General features: G+C 41.7%; 1 protein-coding gene across 1 annotated transcript; it reads right to left on the reverse strand.

The window, feature by feature from the left end:
- Window positions 1–1,398: 1,398 nt before the first annotated feature.
- Window positions 1,399–16,131, reverse strand: LOC139156113 (transcriptional adapter 3-like; the record flags this gene model as incomplete). Its single annotated transcript, XM_070731422.1, is given in 6 exon segments — window positions 1,399–3,688; window positions 7,364–7,549; window positions 10,989–11,098; window positions 13,793–13,896; window positions 15,991–16,026; window positions 16,029–16,131. Coding segments are annotated over 6 exon segments (732 nt in total), but the record flags the coding sequence as incomplete, so codon positions are not given.
- Window positions 16,132–17,339: the final 1,208 nt, after the last annotated feature.

Raw genomic sequence — 17,339 nt, forward strand, 5'->3', positions numbered from 1 at the left:
GAGCTTGGCGATTTCCCAGACCTTGTTGACATTTAACTCCCAAAAACAAAATCCTCCCTTCTCCGAGTCTTTTAAAACCTGCTTTTTATTATGTGAGCTTTTATCAATAAAAAGTTTGATTTATTCATAAAATATTTCTGAGTTGGGGGAGGGCTGTGCACATAACAGACATTGCCTGTTGTGAAAGCCAAGAAAATAAATGAATAGATCATTGAGCAAATAAGTGCAGAATTCTCCCTCGTGGCACAAATCACCAGGTTCGAATTATCCCACTTCAGACACATTCTGCAAAGACTCAGGCTCTAGAAAAAGCTCTAATCCTGAGAAAGGTGAAAGAAAAAGAGAACAAGGGATGGGCAGCAGCAAAGTGAATGGAATTCAGCTATACTGGCAATGAATGAATAGTTGGGAGATGTGAAAGAACAGGTGAGGAATAGATTGTCATGGAGAAAATCTATGTGGTTGCTAGGAGCCGAAAATGACTTGATGGTGCATCATCATTCAACAGTCAATCATCCCGTTATGTGAAAATCACGTTAGTTTCATTAAATTGAATACCATCACCAGGCAGCTGAGAAAGCCAATCCATCCCACATATTAATTCCACTTTTAACTCTTTAAGTTAGAGTACTGTGTAAACCCAGTTTGATTAGCATTTAGTTCAATACTCTGGTACCTCTACCTACGAACGCCTCTACTTACAAACTTTTCTAGATAAGAACCGGGTGTTCAAGATTTTTTTGCCTCTTCTCAAGAACCATTTTCCACTTACAAACCCAAGCCTCCAAAACTGTAACCGGAAAAGGCAGAGAGAAGCCTCCGTGGGGCCTCTCTAGGAATCTCCTGGGAGGAAACAGGGTGGGAAAAGGTGGGGAGAAGCCTCTGTGAGGCCTCTCTAGAAATCTCCTAGGAGGAAACAAGGCTGAAAAAGGCGGGGAGAAGCCTCCATGGAGCCTCTCTAGGAATTTCCTGGGAGGAAACAGGGCCGGAAAAGGTGGGGAGAAGCCTCTGTGGGGCCTCTCTAGGAATCTCCTGGGAGGAAACAGGGCTGGAAAAGGCGGGGAGAAGCCTCCGTGGGAGGAAACAGGGCCTCCACCCTCCCTCTGGTTCCCCCAGTCATACGCATTATTTGCTTTTACATTGATTCCTATGGGAAAAATTGCTTCTTCTTACAAACTTTTCTATTTAAGAACCTGGTCACGGAACGAATTAAGTTCGTAAGTAGAGGTACCACTGTGTAGTGGACATTTCTGCACAGAATATTTAACGAGTCCACACGTTGTGTGAAACTGGACATTCAACCGCTGTACAACTCCTGCCCCAGACTCTCGGCCCCTCTCCAAAGAATTGTGTGTGTGTGTGTGTGTGTGAGGAAATCAGACGCAACACAGCAACCAGTTTGGCTCTTGGATTTATTAATCCTTTGGGGATGGTTCTGACCTTTTCTCCAAATGCCAGCTTCTTGTACCTTAGCATCCTTTCATCACGGATGTATTATTTTCTGTCTCTTACCCTAAAAGCCATTTACATTGGTTATTTCCACCCCCCAAAGCAACAGAGGTTGAAAAGTCTTCGCACAACGGACCGAATATTGAAACCTGCTGGTAAACAGGGGAAGCAAAAGGAAGTCCAAACTGGGGAAGAGGGTTAAAAAAACAGACTAAGAAAACTGGGAGTCAATCTTTCAAGACGGTTAGTGGTGGAAGAAGTCTGTCCATACGGGTATAATCCAAGGCGAACGTGTGCTCAGGCCTCTTCTGCAAGCTGGTTATCAACACAGAATTCATTAATTTCCCCCATACACCCATTTCCACTCCCTAGTATGATCCATTTTAGTGAGAATTTACACGGAATAATGGAGCCTGTGTCCAGAAGGTGAAATGAATCAAGGAGATGGATGGACAGGCAAGCAGGTAGATTAAAATGCACATTGCTTTTTGATGAAGCCAAGTTTTGGGTGTGTGCGTGTGATTTATCTGCACCCAAGTCAGGAAGAGATGCAGACGGCCTTGTTTCATCCAACTTCCTGCTCATTTACTACCAATTCGCCAGAGTTTCACACAGGTTGCCTGCTAAGCGGCTGGTGGAAGGAAGCACCCCCCAAAATAGATTCAGGCCATATACCGCTTTGCAGGGGAAAACAGCCACGTGTTGCAAAGTGGTTCACTGCCCTGCCTTGTGGTTCATGACCCACGGAAGAGCTATTCCTCCATTATCTCCTTTTTAAAAAAAAAATGAAAGACTTTTTAGTTAAAAGTTTCTTCCCGGCTTATTTTCTCACTTTCTCCAGAGTTTCCGAGTGAGGCTGGGTTAAAATATACATTTTGGGTGGAGAGGAAGGAAATCTCTCCTTCCTCCTACTCATCCCACCACCTCGTGTTTCCCGATCATACTTTCTAGCCATCTGCAACTTTGATATTGAATTGTGTGTTTTGGGGAATTGGTCTGGGGTGAGACTGGGTCACCCAGTCCATTCCACTGAAATATTAAAATCCCTTCTCCTCCTCCTCGGACTGTTTGAAGGTTCGAATTGCTCAGCCCTTTGCTCCAGAAGCCACTAGTATTTTTTCTCTGTTTCCCATGGAGGACAACTGCTTTCTATAGGGGGCTAGAGGGGAGAATATACTCTAGCCTCGACACCCCCACAGGAAGACAATGAGCAAAACGGGAAGTAAAAGACTTCATAGCTGCCTTGCCAAATATATATACTGTATATATATATCCAGCCAAGTAGTGCAGACCTCATCTTTTGACAGGGTTTGGATTGTAATTATGTTTGAACAGTGAAAGGCAGGAGGCGGCAAACCCTCCCCTCTACAGATATGACAGGCAGAGAATGGCAAATTCTACCCCCGCACCAGAACTTCCCTGGCTGCTTCATCTTAGATCAGCCCTGGTTGCTGATGAGACATACGTCAATAAATTGTTCCCAAACAAAGCAAGGAAAGACAGGCCTTTAAAGAAAGGATGTTCCTGTACCTGACCTTGGTCTATAGCTTTCAAGATGCTGTTTTCCTTAACACGGATAAAGGAAGAGTGGCAGACGGAAGGGGAGGAGGGGGGAGAAAAATAATCTAACTTCGAGAACCATCGGGTTCCAGTTTGTGCTGCTGACCGATCCCGAAACCTGGCATTTGGTACGCAAGACCTCATGAAAAAGATTTTGTTCCGCCTCGCCTTCATGCCGCAACGTTAACTTCGCCCCTAACGGATGTCGAAAAGAGGGACTGCCGCTTTAAGCAATCCGGACGCTGCAATTCCACAGCCCGCCACAGGGGGCTCAAAGCCACGCCCAAAAAGGAGAAGAAGGCACACTGCTGGGAAGCCAACACCGGTCCAGAGTCTCGGCTGAAAGAGCGCTCTGCAAGAGGAGCGGTGACAAACCAGTGAGAGAGGCTGCCGTAGTCTCTACCCTCCCGTGGCTGACGACTCCCCTTCAGCCGGGGCCTCTACTAGGGTCCCAACGGAGAAGCTCGGCCGGGCAGTCTTGGGGCGTTAACCATCTAGCAGCTTAAGGATGCTCTCGCGCTCCTTGAGGCTCTTCCAAGCTTGGTCTTTCTCCTTCTTGGTCGGGGTGCGTTTCTTCTGCCGGGCGGCCATGATCTTGCGGAAGGCATCCATGACTTCGTTGTCAGCTACGCGCACGCGCTGGCGCAGGTCCTGCCTGTGAATTTCCTCTTTGGCCAGCCTGTCAGGGAAACAAACAAACACAGCTCTCGTGAGTCATCCTGGGATCCTCGCCTCCTTGGCCTTCTGACCTTATGGGTTGAGTCCTCGACTGGGAACAGTCCATTCATTCATTCATTCACTCACTCACTCACTCACTCACTCTATCTATCATCTATCTATCTATCTATCTATCTATCTATCTATCTATCATCTATCTATCATCTATCTATCATCTATCTATCTATCTCTATCTATCTATCTATCTATCTACCTATCATCTATCTATCTATAATCTATCTATCTATCTATCTATCATCTATCTATCTATCTATCTATCATCTATCTATCTATCATCTATCTATCTATCTATCATCTATCTATCTATCATCTATCTATCTATCTATCATCTATCTATCTATCATCTATCTATCTATCTATCTATCTATCTAGCTATCATCTATCTATCTATCATCTATCTATCTATCTATCATCTATCTATCTATCTATCATCTATCTATCTATCTATCATCTATCTATCTATCTATTTATCATCTATCTATCTATCATCTATCTATCTATCTATCATCTATCTATCTATCTATCTATCTATCTATCTATCATCTATCTATCTATCATCTATCTATCTATCTATCTATCTATCTATCTATCATCTATCTATCTATCCATCTATCTATCTCTATCTATCATCTATCTATCATCTATCTATCTATCTATCTATCTATCTATCTATCTATCTATCTATCTATCTATCCATCCATCCATCCATCCATCCATCTATCCATCTCTCCTTCTATCCATCTATTTATAATTTAATTTAATTTAATTTAATTTATTTATTCAATTTTTATGCCGCCCTTCCCTTTAGACTCAGGGCGTCTTACAACATGTTAGCAATAGCCATTTTTAACAGAGCCAGCCTATTGCCCCCATAATCCGGGTCCTCATTTTACCCACCTTGGAAGGATGGAAGGCTGAGTCAACCTTGAGCTGGTGATGAGATTTGAACCGCTGACCTTCAGATCTACAGCCAGCTTCAGTGGCCTGCAGTATAGCACTCTACCTGCTGCGCCACCCTGGCTCTCTAAGTTAAGCGATCGTTCAGAGTTACACGGACGCTGTGGGGAAAAGTGACTTAAGGAACGTTTTTTCCCATGCATGCCACCGTCACAGCGCCCGCCTGCAATCAAAGTTTGGGCGCTTGGCAAACGACTCGTATTTCATTAGACAACTGCATTTATTTAATTAATTGGATTTCTATGCCCCATTGTGCCGGCGTTACTGTGATCCCCCTTTTCTTGGCAAGCAAAGTCTTTCTACATGGGGCCACCTTTAAAGAACGTTTGGAAACTGCAGCTAGCGCAGAACGCAGCCCACGAGCAGTCATCACCATCACTCCGTGAGCTGCATTGTCTACCGACTGGTCTCCAAACGCAATTTAAACTGTGGGCTATTACCTATAAAGCCCTACATGGCTTAGGACCAGATTACTTATAGGACCGTTTCCTGCCTCCTGTATCCCAGTAGCCGGTCAGGTCCCAAAGGGTCAGCCTTCTCCAGGTCCCTTCAGCCCAGCAATGTCGACTGGTAGGGCCGAGGGGAAGGGCCTTCTCTGTGGTAGCCCCAGCCCTTGGGAACCAACTCCCTCCCAGAGATTCACACCGCTCCCATCCTCCTGGCCTTTCGAAAGGTTCTAAAAACAGACCTTTGCCAGCAGGCCTGGGACTGTTGGGCATTGATATCTTGCTCTGGCTGAATACTATGATTTGGATGAAATGAATGTTGGTTGAATGGTTTTAAATGTTTTGGGTAGGTTTTAATTATTTGGATGTTCAAATGATTATTTTGGAGTAGGATTTTATATTGTCGATTTTGTATTCTTTTCATGCTGCAAGCCGCCCCGAGTCCCCCGGAGAAGGGCAGCAAATAAATCCAATAAATTAAAAAAAAAATACAATAAAATGCAATACAGTAAAATAAATAAAATAACAAAAATTTAAAAAATTTAAAATAAATTTTAAAACTCATCGGGTTTTAGATTGTGAGCCGCCCAGAGTCCTTTGGGAGTTGGACAGCATATAAATATGGATAGATTTATTTATTTAGGTATGCATGTATGTACTGTATGTATGTAGGTATTTGATTTCTATGCTGGCCTTGTCCTGAGACTCAGAAGGAATAAATAAATAAACAAATGGGCAAGGGGGAAGCCAGATTTGCTTAACAACTGTGTCGCTAAGTTAAAACAACTGCAGTGATTCAAGAAGGCAGGTTGTAAAACGAGGCAAAATTCATAGCTGTCACTTAGCAACAGCAGTTTTGGGCTCAACGGTAGCGGTTAAGGCAAGAACAAAGAAAACAGAACAATGAGCAACAGCATCATCAAGGCAGCTCTCAGGGAAGTAGAAAGGGAAGGGAGAAGAGAAGGAGTGGAGGGAAGTAGGAGAGGGGAGAGAAAGAGAAAGAAGGTAGAAGGAGGAAATGGAGATAGAGGGAGGGGAGTGTAAAGAAATGAGGAAAAACAGACTGATAGAACAACAGCATAAAACAGGTGCAAAAATAGGATACCGATTCATGATAGATTGGATAAAAATGTATAATTATGTATGTTTTTGATATGTTTTAAGCCAAGTAATTCTCAACCTTTCTAATGCCACAACCCCTTAATACAGTTCCTCATGTTGTGGTGACCCCCAACCATAAGTCTAGTGCCAATTCTCCCAATAGAGTTTTAAGCTGATTGGCAGGAAGGTCAGAGGGACACCCCCACTGTAAACGCCTGATTGATCGTATTGTAAACATATGTTCCAAGGCGCCAGAATAGAAGCCTTAGTTCCTGACACAATGGGGAATTTGTCTTTTCCCTTGGTCTTAGGCGACCCCTGTGAAACGGTCGTTCGACCCCCAAAGGGGTCCTGACCCCCAGGTTGACAACCACTGCTGCACGAATCCCAGTGACCGGTTAGGTCCCACAGAGTGGGCCTTCTCCGGGTCCCGTCAACTAAACAATGTCATTTGGCAGGGCCCAGAGGAAGAGCCTTCTCTGTGGCGGCCCCGGCCATCTGGAACCAGCTCCCCCCGGAGATTAGAATTGCCCCCACCCTCCTCGCCTTTCGTAAGCTCCTTAAAACCCACCTCTGCCGTCAAGCATGGGGGAACTGAGATATTCTTTCCCCCTAGGCCTTTACAATTTATACATGGTATGTTTGTTTGTATGTATGTTTGGTTTTACAATAAGGGTTTTTAGTTGTTTTAGTATTGGATTTATATGCTGTTTTTTATTACTGTTGTTAGCCGCCCCGAGTCTACGGAGACAGGCGGCATACAAATCCAATCAATCAATCAATCAATCAATCAATCAATCAATCAATCAATCAACCAACCAACCAACCAACCAATCAATCAACCAATCAATATAGATGCATATATGGAAATTGTGGAGAAAACCTAAAAAAAACTTTTATAAAAAAAAAGGCAGGCCTGAGAAGTGGACGATCAGGCCTGCCACTAGTCCAGTGTTTCTCAACCTTGGCCGTTTGAAGATGTGTGGACTTCAACTCCCAGAATTCCCCAGCCAGCGTTGCTGGCTGGGGAATTCTGGGAGTTGAAGTCCACACATCTTCAAACGGCCAAGGTTGAGAAACACTGCACTAGTCGGTCTCTCTCTCTCTCTCACTTGAGCAGTTCAGCTTTCTTGGTCCGGTTGTGGGTGCTTAGCGCCTTGAGCTCAGCCTGTCTCTTCCGCAGCTCGGCTAACACTTCGTCCTCTGAGTCCTCTGCCGGTCGGTCCTCTGACTCCAGCAGGCCTTGAGCAATCAGTTCTTCCTTGATGCGGCCTTCGAGAGATTTCGTGTGGGGTACACTGAAGGGGGGTGGGAGAACAGAAGCAGCATTACAGGTAGGTACATGGTTCAAACATACAACGGCGCTGAAACAGGTGACTTACAACTGCTGCCATCTCCTCCTGGGTCACACGCCCAAAATTCAGACGCGTGACAGTTGAAATAGTCCAAGCGATCTCCTTTTGACCATCAATGGGGGAAGCCAGATTCGTTTAACAACTGTGCTGTAACTCAACCATTGCAGTGATTTACTTAATAACATGGCTTAGAACCTACATGGTCCTAAGCCCTGCATAAGCCCTACATGGCTTAAGACCAGATTCACATTGGGGACCATCTCCTGCCTCACTTATCGCAAAGGACAGTCAGATCCCACAGAGTCGGCCTTCTCCAGGTCCCGTCAGCCAAGCAATGTCGACTGGCGGGACATATGGGGAAGGGCCTTCTCTGTGGCAGCTCCGGTCCTTTGGAATTAACTCCCCCCCAGAGATTCGCACTGCCCCCACTCTCCTGGCCTTTCAAAAGGTTTTAAAAACACACCTTTGCTGGCAGGCCTGGGGCCATTGAGTGTTGACATTCTGCTCCAGCTGATAGTATGAATGTGGTTGGATGAATCTGGTTGAATAGTTTTAATTCCATGGGGTTTTTAGACTTAGGTTTTATGTTGGGGTTTTATGAATTTTGTATTTTGTATTTATTTATTTAATTTATTTATTTTGTCCAATACACAATGAGGGTTTTAGTGGGTATATATCTATATACACATAGTAAAATGCATGATGAAGGTTATAGAGGAGATACTCATAGTAAAATATATCTAAGAAATAATGGGAAAGAAGGTACAGTAATAATAATAATAATAATAATAATAATAATAATAATAATAATAATAATAATTATTATTTATTGGATTTGTATGCCGCCCCTCTCCGTAGACATATCAATGAAAGAATAGAAGAAGAGATATAGGAATAGAAGAAAGGTATAGGAGATATAGGAGAGCAATAGGACAGGGGATGGAAGGCAATCTAGTGCACTTGTACTCGCCCCTTACTAACCTATCCAGGAATCTGGATAGGTCAACCGTGGACAATCCAAGGGTAAAGTGTTGGGGGTTTAGGGATGACACTATGGAGTCCGGTAATGAGTTCCACGCTTCGACAACTTGGTTACTGAATTCATATTTTTTACAGTCAAGTTTGGAGCGGTTAATATTAAGTTTAAATCTGTTGTGTGCTCTTGTGTTGTTGTGGTTGAAGCTGACATAGTTGCCGACAGGCAGGACTTTGCAGCATATGATCTTGTGGGCAATACTTGTAATTCTATCTTGTAAGCCTCCCTGAGTCCGCTGGAGAAGAGCGGCATAGAAATCCAAATAAATAAATAAAATAAAATAAACAAACACTGGAAAAAAGTGACCTATGACTATTTTTCACACAACTGTGGCAGGACCGCGGTAGCCAAGCGATTAAGATTTGGGACGTTTGGCAACCAATCCATATTTTTTGACAATCGCATTGTCCCAGGGCCATGTGACCCCTTACTGATAGCCAATGGGGAATTCACTTAACAACCGTCAAATGAGCTTAACAAATTCTGAGTCATTTGCGCAGTCTGTTTCCATTGACATCTGTTCCTCAGACAAATTCTGTCCTGGACAGAGGAGGTGGCCTGGTTTTAAGGACTATCACAATTTTTTGTGGTTTACAGTCAAAATCCTTTATATTTATCCTTTATATCAATAAAACAAATACAGACATTTTGATTTTGAAAATTGTGATTTCCCTGAATCCAGCCTGTACATCTGACAGTTCTCATTCCAGGGATTGTCTGGATCGTAAAATCTTGATTATTATTTTAGTGGAGTTTGAGAGAAGTGCAATTGTTTAATAGTTTTAAGCATTCTTTAAGACTGTCCTTTTTTGGTAATGGAATATAAACTGATGTTTTCCAGTCCCTTGGCTACTGCTGTGTTTGCCACAGCTGCATACACAGAGTAAGTATCCCTTTTAACTGCATCAACTGGCAAGATTTTAAATGGTTAGATTAGTGTATCATCAACTAATGAAGCTTCAATCTTTTCTGGAATTTTTTTAAACTTCACTTTTCAGAATTTTGGCTTTAATTCAGTGTTTCTAATGTTGCACGCATCATCAAATGGGGAGAAGAACAATTTCATGCCTTTTCCATAGCTACTTTCTCCAGTTGATCTTTGCTTTGTCTTTTATTTGACTTACCGGTATCTGTCTATTTACTGGGCTTGACTTCGTCTTTATATTTTCCTTAAATAATCTCTTGTCCTTCTGGTTTTGCGGTCATCCTCATTTTCTTTGCATTGCTTGTTTCAGTGTAACTTCTTGTTTTGTTTGCACTTCTGTGGAATTTAGCATTTGGCTGGACAAATATTCCTCCCTATGTGTTTTTTCTTCACAATTTTTCAGCATGGCAACTATCTTGCTTAGCTTTGGGGGGTATTTTATTTGCTTTAACTTTAACAAGTTCTAAAGGCACCCTAAGCAAATTTAGTTCATTAAACCTGATGTCTATTTTCACTGTTTATTCTCTTTGCCTGGTACATTTCTTCAGTTACTTAGTCTAGATTTCTCCAAAGCTATACAGATTATTTATTCAGTTGATTTAGACAACCACCCTTTAAAACATGACTCAGAGCAACTGAACGAGAAACATGAAGTAAATCATCTTAAAAATATAACAAAACATTACAAATTCCACCAAGGCAACAACCAAAACAATTACAAATTCAGTAACTGAATTTAAACATGCCTGGGATAAACATATAGAAACATAGAAACATAGAAGACTGACATCAGAAAAAGACCTCATGGTCCATCTAGTCTGCCCTTATACTATTTTCTCTATTTTATCTTAGGATGGATATATGTTTATCCCAGGCATGCTTAAATTCAGTGACTGTGGATTTACCAACCACGTCTGCTGGAAGTTTGTTCCAAGCATCTACTACTCTTTCAGTGAAATAATATTTTCTCATGTTGCTTTTGATCTTTCCCCCAACTAACTTCAGATTGTGTCCCCTTGTTCTTGGGTTCACTTTCCTATTAAAACACTTCCCTCCTGAACCTTATTTAACCCTTTAACATATTTAAATGTTTCTATCATGTCCCCCATATATATCCATTGTAAGATAAAATACAGGAAATAGTATAAGGGCAGAGGTCTTTTTCTGCCGTCAGTCTTCTATGTTTCTACAACAGACAAAAACACACATTAAAAAAGAGGCAGACAAGGTTGGTGTTCTTCGTATTCCAAGCAAAAAGGCTCCACGAAATTTGGCAGGAATTACTTTAAATAGATCTGTTTAGGATTACACCGATGTTCCACAATGCTTCCTAAACATCTAAATATGAAGAGGAATGGGACAAATATTTTAAGGAATGAAATTATCTTCAAAAAAAGAGAGGAAATAATTGCTATGCTCACCTGAAGGGCTTGTTCTGGCTGCGAGGGGAAGTGCTTGCCCCATCAATTGCAGAGTCTTTGCCTGCTATCTCAGGAATAGGCGAATCTTCAATAGGGGAGATGATGTTTTCCTAGAGAGAAAGGTGGACTGAGAAGATTATACAATCCTTGGCTGTATAAACTGAGGCATAGGATCAAAATCGCATGATTAGTACCACTTTATAAAGCCTTAGTTAAGTCCACATCTGACATACAGCATCCAGTTTTGGTCACCGGATTAAAAAAAAAAAGATGTTGAAACTTTCGAAAAACTGCAAAGACGATCAATTACAATGATTAAAAGCCTGCAGTCTAAAAAAGGGATCTCCAACCATGGCCACTTTATGACATGTGGACTTCAACTCCCAGAATTCCATGCTGGCTGAGGAATTCTGGGAACTGAAGTCCACAAGTCATAAAGTGGCCAAAGTTGGAGATTCCTGGTCTAAAACATATGAAGACTGCAGGATTTCAGTATGGGCCAGTCTAGAGAAAAGAAGGACTAGAAGGGGACATGATATCGTGTTTCTCCAAACATAAGACCCTGTCTTATATTTTTTTGAGCCCTGAAATTAGCACTTGGCATTATTGCCATGCACTCAAAGGCCCGATTGGGCTTATTATCAGGGGATGTCTTATTTGGGGGGAAACAGGGTAGCAGTAGTCCAGAATTTGACAGGCTTCCACAAGGAGGAGGGGGGGTCTACTTCTTTTCAAAAGCACCGGACAAGGAAACCAATGGATGGAAACTAATCCAGGAGAGGAGCAACCTGGAATTAAAGAGAAACTTCTGTAACAGCGAGAACAATTAACCAGTGGAATAGAAATTGTGGGTGCTTCATCGTTGGTGGCCTTTAAGAAGAGACTGGACAGCCACTTATCTGGAATGATATAGAATTGTGATGGGGAACCTACAGGTGGCATGCAGAGCCATATCGCAGAGCCCTATGTCAGTTCCAGTGGGCATGTGCATGTGCCAGCTGCTTTTTGGCCTTGGGGAGGCCGTTTTGCCTTCTGGAGGCTTCAGGGAAGCTGCCCCGAAGCCCCAGAGTGAGAAAAACCATCCAACAGGCAAAAAGGGAAGTTCAGAAAAACGGACTTCCGGTTTGCCCGTTATGCTGTTTTTTGCACTCTGGAGCCTTCAGGGAAGCTCCAGAGAGCAAAAAAACCCGCCCAACGGGGCAAACTGGAAGTTTTGAAAAATGGACTTCCGGTTTGTCCATTGTGTTCTGTTTCACACTCCAGAGCCTTCAGAGAAGTTTCCCCGAAGCCTCCGGGGTGCAAAAAAAAAAGCACAACAGGCAAACCGGAAGTCTGTTTTTCTGAATTTCCAGTTTGCCCGTTGGGCGTTTTTTTTGCACTCTGGGGCTTCCCTAAAGCCTCCGGAGGGCGAGAAAGAGAAAAAAGTGGAAGGAAGAGAGAAGGAAAGAAAGGAAGGGAGAGAGAGAAAGAGTGAGAGAGAGAAGATAGGAAGAGAGAGAGAGAAATGATAGAATAAAGGGGAGAGAAAAAAGAGAAATGAGAAAATGATTGAGGCAGAGAATGACAGGAAAGAGAGAAAGAGAGAGAGAAGTGACTCTTGATTTAAAGCATATGGTAAAAGCACTTAAATAATAACAGAGAGAAAAAAACCCAACCCTCACCTGTTTTTATTAATAGTTATGTTTTTGAATTTGCTGGTTGTTTGGTTTTGTTTTATTATTAATTTCTTTTAATAAAAAAGAAGGGATTTATTATTTATTTATATTTATATTTATTTATTTGTTTGTTTATCTACCTATCTACAAAATACCAACCTTCAATTGAAGATTTAGCCAATGAAATTCAGCAACAAAAAAGTCACTAAATCAGTGACGGTGAACCTGTGGCAGTCCAGCTGGACTGCCACAGGTTCGCCATCACTGGAAGAATTCCCCCTCCCCCTCACTTATCTTAGTTCATGGCACCCCACAGAAGTTAAATAACAGCAAGACCAACAAAAGAAACCAACTGACAGATGAACAAAGAAGTCACTAAGCAGGTAAGTTAAATAATTATGCATATTTGTTATTTAAACTATAAATATCACAAAATTATGGTTTTTTTCTCAAGGTGACACACCACCCGAGTTATGCTCAGTTTTTTGGCGAATTTTGACACACCAAGCTCAAAAGGTTGCCCATCACTGGTATAGAGTCTCTTGCCTGAACAAGGAGCTGTACCAGAAGGTCTCCTAGGTCCCTTCCAGCTCTATTCTGATTGACTGGAGAGGAAAGAAGCCAGAGACCAAGGTAAATCTTTTCAATAGATCCTCCCCTAGAAAATATGAGCCTACTGGAGCCTGATATTCTGTTGTTGCTGCTGTTGTTTTAAATTATTCGTTTATTTCTATGGTAGCATCATAAATTTATGAAGATTAGCTTGACTATAGATGACCTACACACAGAGAATATGAGCGAAAATTTAATTATACTAATTTTTATATCTATCTATCTATCTATCTATCTATCTATCTATCTATCTATCTATCTTGCCTTTATCGATAGGTTATTATGAACAAACTGTATTGAAAATATAATTTCAAATTGTATTACTATTCATTTTATGATGTTTTACCACTTTATACTATATGAAAATCACATTCTTCCTTTGTTATTGTTTGTTTGTTTGTTTTTCAGGTTTTTTTCCTCTTATTTTGTCCATTTTCTTCTCTTTTTCTTGTTATATGTGTTCTTTTTGTCTTTTTTAATGTATATAACCAATAAAAAATATTTTTTTAAATTTTTTTTAAAAAAATTATTCCTTACTTCTACAAGTGCCTGCAGGAGGCGCTGGGTGAGAGGTCCAAAGGGACACCCATCCTCTGGCTGTTCATGCTGGGACTCCGATTTCTTCAACAAAGCATCCACATCTGGAGAGGAGGGAATGAAGAAACAACTCAGAACTAGGAGGACAGGGTCAACATCACTTGCAATAATGTGGCACTTTTACAGTGAGCAACTCCAGGATTCTCGCCATACGATTAAAAATAAAGGGAATTAAACCTTCAACACATGCTAACCTTTAAGAACTGAAAACAACAAGTTCCAGCCTATAAACTGCTAATCTCAATCAGTTTTCATTTCAACATCGTTGACTGTGCGGGGAGTTGGAAGTTTAAAGTCGGCAAGGCTGAGAAACACTGGTCTGCAGCTAATAAACACATAAAGCAGAGATAATAAAATCTCTGCCCCCCCCCCGCCCCGGTTTTTTGCTAAATGATAGCTCTCAGAAGCAAGGAGCCGAAGTAGGCAACAGGGCTATCAATTTTCCCACTTTTCCTACACAAGTAATATTTGGTTAATTACCCTATTTTTTGGAGCATAAGACACACACACCCTCGAGGGTGGAAATGTTGGTGCGTCTATACACCAAATACAGCCATTTTTTGGCCTCCCAAAGCCTTGCCCCCACATCCCATTTTTGCAAAAATGGGCTGTGCAGAGGGTTTGGGAGACCTGCAGAATGCTCCTGGAGACTGCATGAAGGCAAAAGCTATCCATTTTTGCAAAAAATTGATCCCCCCCCCCAAAAAATTGCTTTCCCTCAGCCCCTAGGAGCACCCTGCAGACCTCCAAGCCCTCTTCATGCCCCATTTTTTTGCAAAAACGGGTCTGTTTTTGCGAAAAATAGAGTAGCGCAGAAGGTTTGGGAGGCCTATAGAATGTTTCTGGAGGTTAGAGGAAGGCAAAAATGCCCAGTTTTGTGAAAAACAGGCCCGATTTTTGCAAAAACTGGGTGCACTGAGGGTTGGGGAGGCTTGCATCTTATAGTCCAAAAAATACAGTACAGTACTAATTGTTCAGCAAATGTTTTGAACTTACAATGGCTCCAAATGGGTGGTTCTTAAGATCAGTCTTCAAAGTTCCAGAAGTTGTAGTACTAGGTGTTAGATGCACCTATTAATCTATGCACTTAGCACCCGACCTAGTTTTCCAAATAGTTGCAGCATTCTGCAAGTTACATAATCGTATTTGTGAACTTCCCCAATCTTTCCCCAATCAAAGTCAGTGGGGAAGGCAGTAGGAAATCGGGAAGTCACGGCTATGTCAAATCATTAATGACCACGCTGATTTGCTTAATGAGAATAACCAGGAACTGCCACCCCTAAGTGGCATAGACATCTGACATAATTTATGATTTCATCGCATAACAATGGAAATTCCACCTCCTAATGACTGTTATTAAGTGAGGACTATTTGCAAAGCATGGATTCAGCAAGTAAACTATTATTATTTATTTATTATTATTTATTAGATTTGTATGCCGTCCCTCTCCGTAGACTCGGGGCGGCAAAGCTCAAAGTTCAAATGACCATTGAACTATAGGATAAAGAGGAACCAGAGTTCTACAAAGCATGCAATAAATGGTACATTTGGCTGGAGGAAAGACAACATACAACTCCATCACAATCCTCCTACCCGTCACCAAAAGTACTATCCTATGAACTTATAAAATAACATTATGAATCATTGATAAAAGGATGAACAAATTCAAAATGACAAAATTTAAATTCTAACTCAAGTTTAGAAACCCAAAACTTTCATTCTATACTGATAGTAAAGATCTCAAAAGCTGTAATCGGGTCAACAGATTAGTTGACATTATTACGACATCTGATAAATTTATAGATATGAATTTATCTCTTCTTTCTTTCTTCTTTATTTTTAATTTTTCCTCCTCTCTTTCCTTTCCCTCCTTCCTTCTCTTTCTCTCTTTTTAGCCTTATTTCCTTTTATATATGAAAGCGTGTATTTTGATTTATAACTGTATACTCTAAATTCATGTACATTTGTTACCAATAATCACATAGTCCTTTTGCTTTATGTATCCCCTCCCCTATTTATCTTCCATAAAGATTATATTTTCTTTTTTTAAAAAACCCAAACCCCCAAAGCTTGCTAGTAAAATGGCATCTTCAATCTCTTCCATTCTGGAAAATATGTGACGGAATAGTTCAGGATACCTTTAGTGTCCAGTTCGGTCAGTGGTCCCAAGACGCTTTCTTCTTATCAGCAGTAGCTGCAGCTCGAGCGCCATCCTTCTGCTCTTCTAGAAGGTCCTCCTGAGCCCAGCGCTGGGAGTAATGCTTTCCTAAGGGTGGGATCTACAAGAACAGGGCAACAGGGCGTCAATGGGAGCCAGCTCACATACCAGATGGTCAAATATGAGCCTTGGTGGCACAGTGGTTAGAGTGCAGTACTGCAAGCTGCTTCTGCTGACTGCTGGCTGTAGTTCACCAGTTCAAATCTCACCAGGCTCAAGGTTTGACTCAGCCTTCCATCCTTCCGAGGTGGGTAAAATGAGGACCCGGATTGTTGGGGGCGATATCCTAACTCTATAACCCGCTTAGAGAGGGCGGTAAAAGCACTGTGAAGCGGTATATAAATCTAAGTGCTATTGCTATTGCTAAATATCTCCAAACAATTGAACCGTGCCTCAATGCATACATTTAGCCAAAATGCTGCCCCTTTTTTCAGATTCTAATTCTAAGTGGGCTGCCTCCGTTCAACCCAATTATTTCTTATTCTATTCCCAAATTTTCTATTTTGAATGATTATAGCACAATATACCTTTATTCCCTAATGCAGTGATGGCAAAGCTTTTTTGGGGACCGAGTGCCCAAACCAAAACGCATGTGCATATACACGCACCAAAAACTGAAGATGAGCTGGTCAGCATGCAACATGCCTGTTTTTACATAGAAACATAGAAGACTGACAGCGGAAAAAGACCTCATGGTCCATCTAGTCTGCCCTTATACTATTTTTTGTATTTTATCTTAGGATGGATCTATGTTTATCCCAGGCATGGTTTAAATACAGTTACTTGTGGATTTATCTACCACGTCTGCTGGAAGTTTGTTCCAAGGATCTACTGCTCTTTCAGTAAAAATAATATTTTCTCATGTTGCTTCTGATCTTTCCCCCAACTACCTCAGATTGTGTCCCCATTGTTCTTGTGTTCACTTTCCTATTAAAAACACTTCCCTCCTGAACCTTATTTAACCCTTTAACATATTTAAATGTTTCGATCATGTCCCCCCTTTCCCTTCTGTCCTCCAGACTATACAGATTGAGTTCATTAAGTCTTTCCTGATACATTTTATGCTTAAGACCTTCCACCATTCTTGTAGCCCGTCTTTGGACCTATCTGAAGCATAGACACAGAGGGTTTGGACCTATGCTGAAGCATAGACACCAGAGGGTTGTTGTGAATGGCGAGTATTCTGAGCAGAGTCAGGTTACAAGCGGTGTGCCACAAGGGTTCTGTTCTGGGTCCTATTCTTTTTAATATGTTTGTGAGTGACATAGG

This window comes from Erythrolamprus reginae, unplaced genomic scaffold (genome assembly GCF_031021105.1).
Source record: "Erythrolamprus reginae isolate rEryReg1 unplaced genomic scaffold, rEryReg1.hap1 scaffold_297, whole genome shotgun sequence".
Lineage (NCBI taxonomy): Eukaryota > Metazoa > Chordata > Lepidosauria > Squamata > Dipsadidae > Erythrolamprus > Erythrolamprus reginae.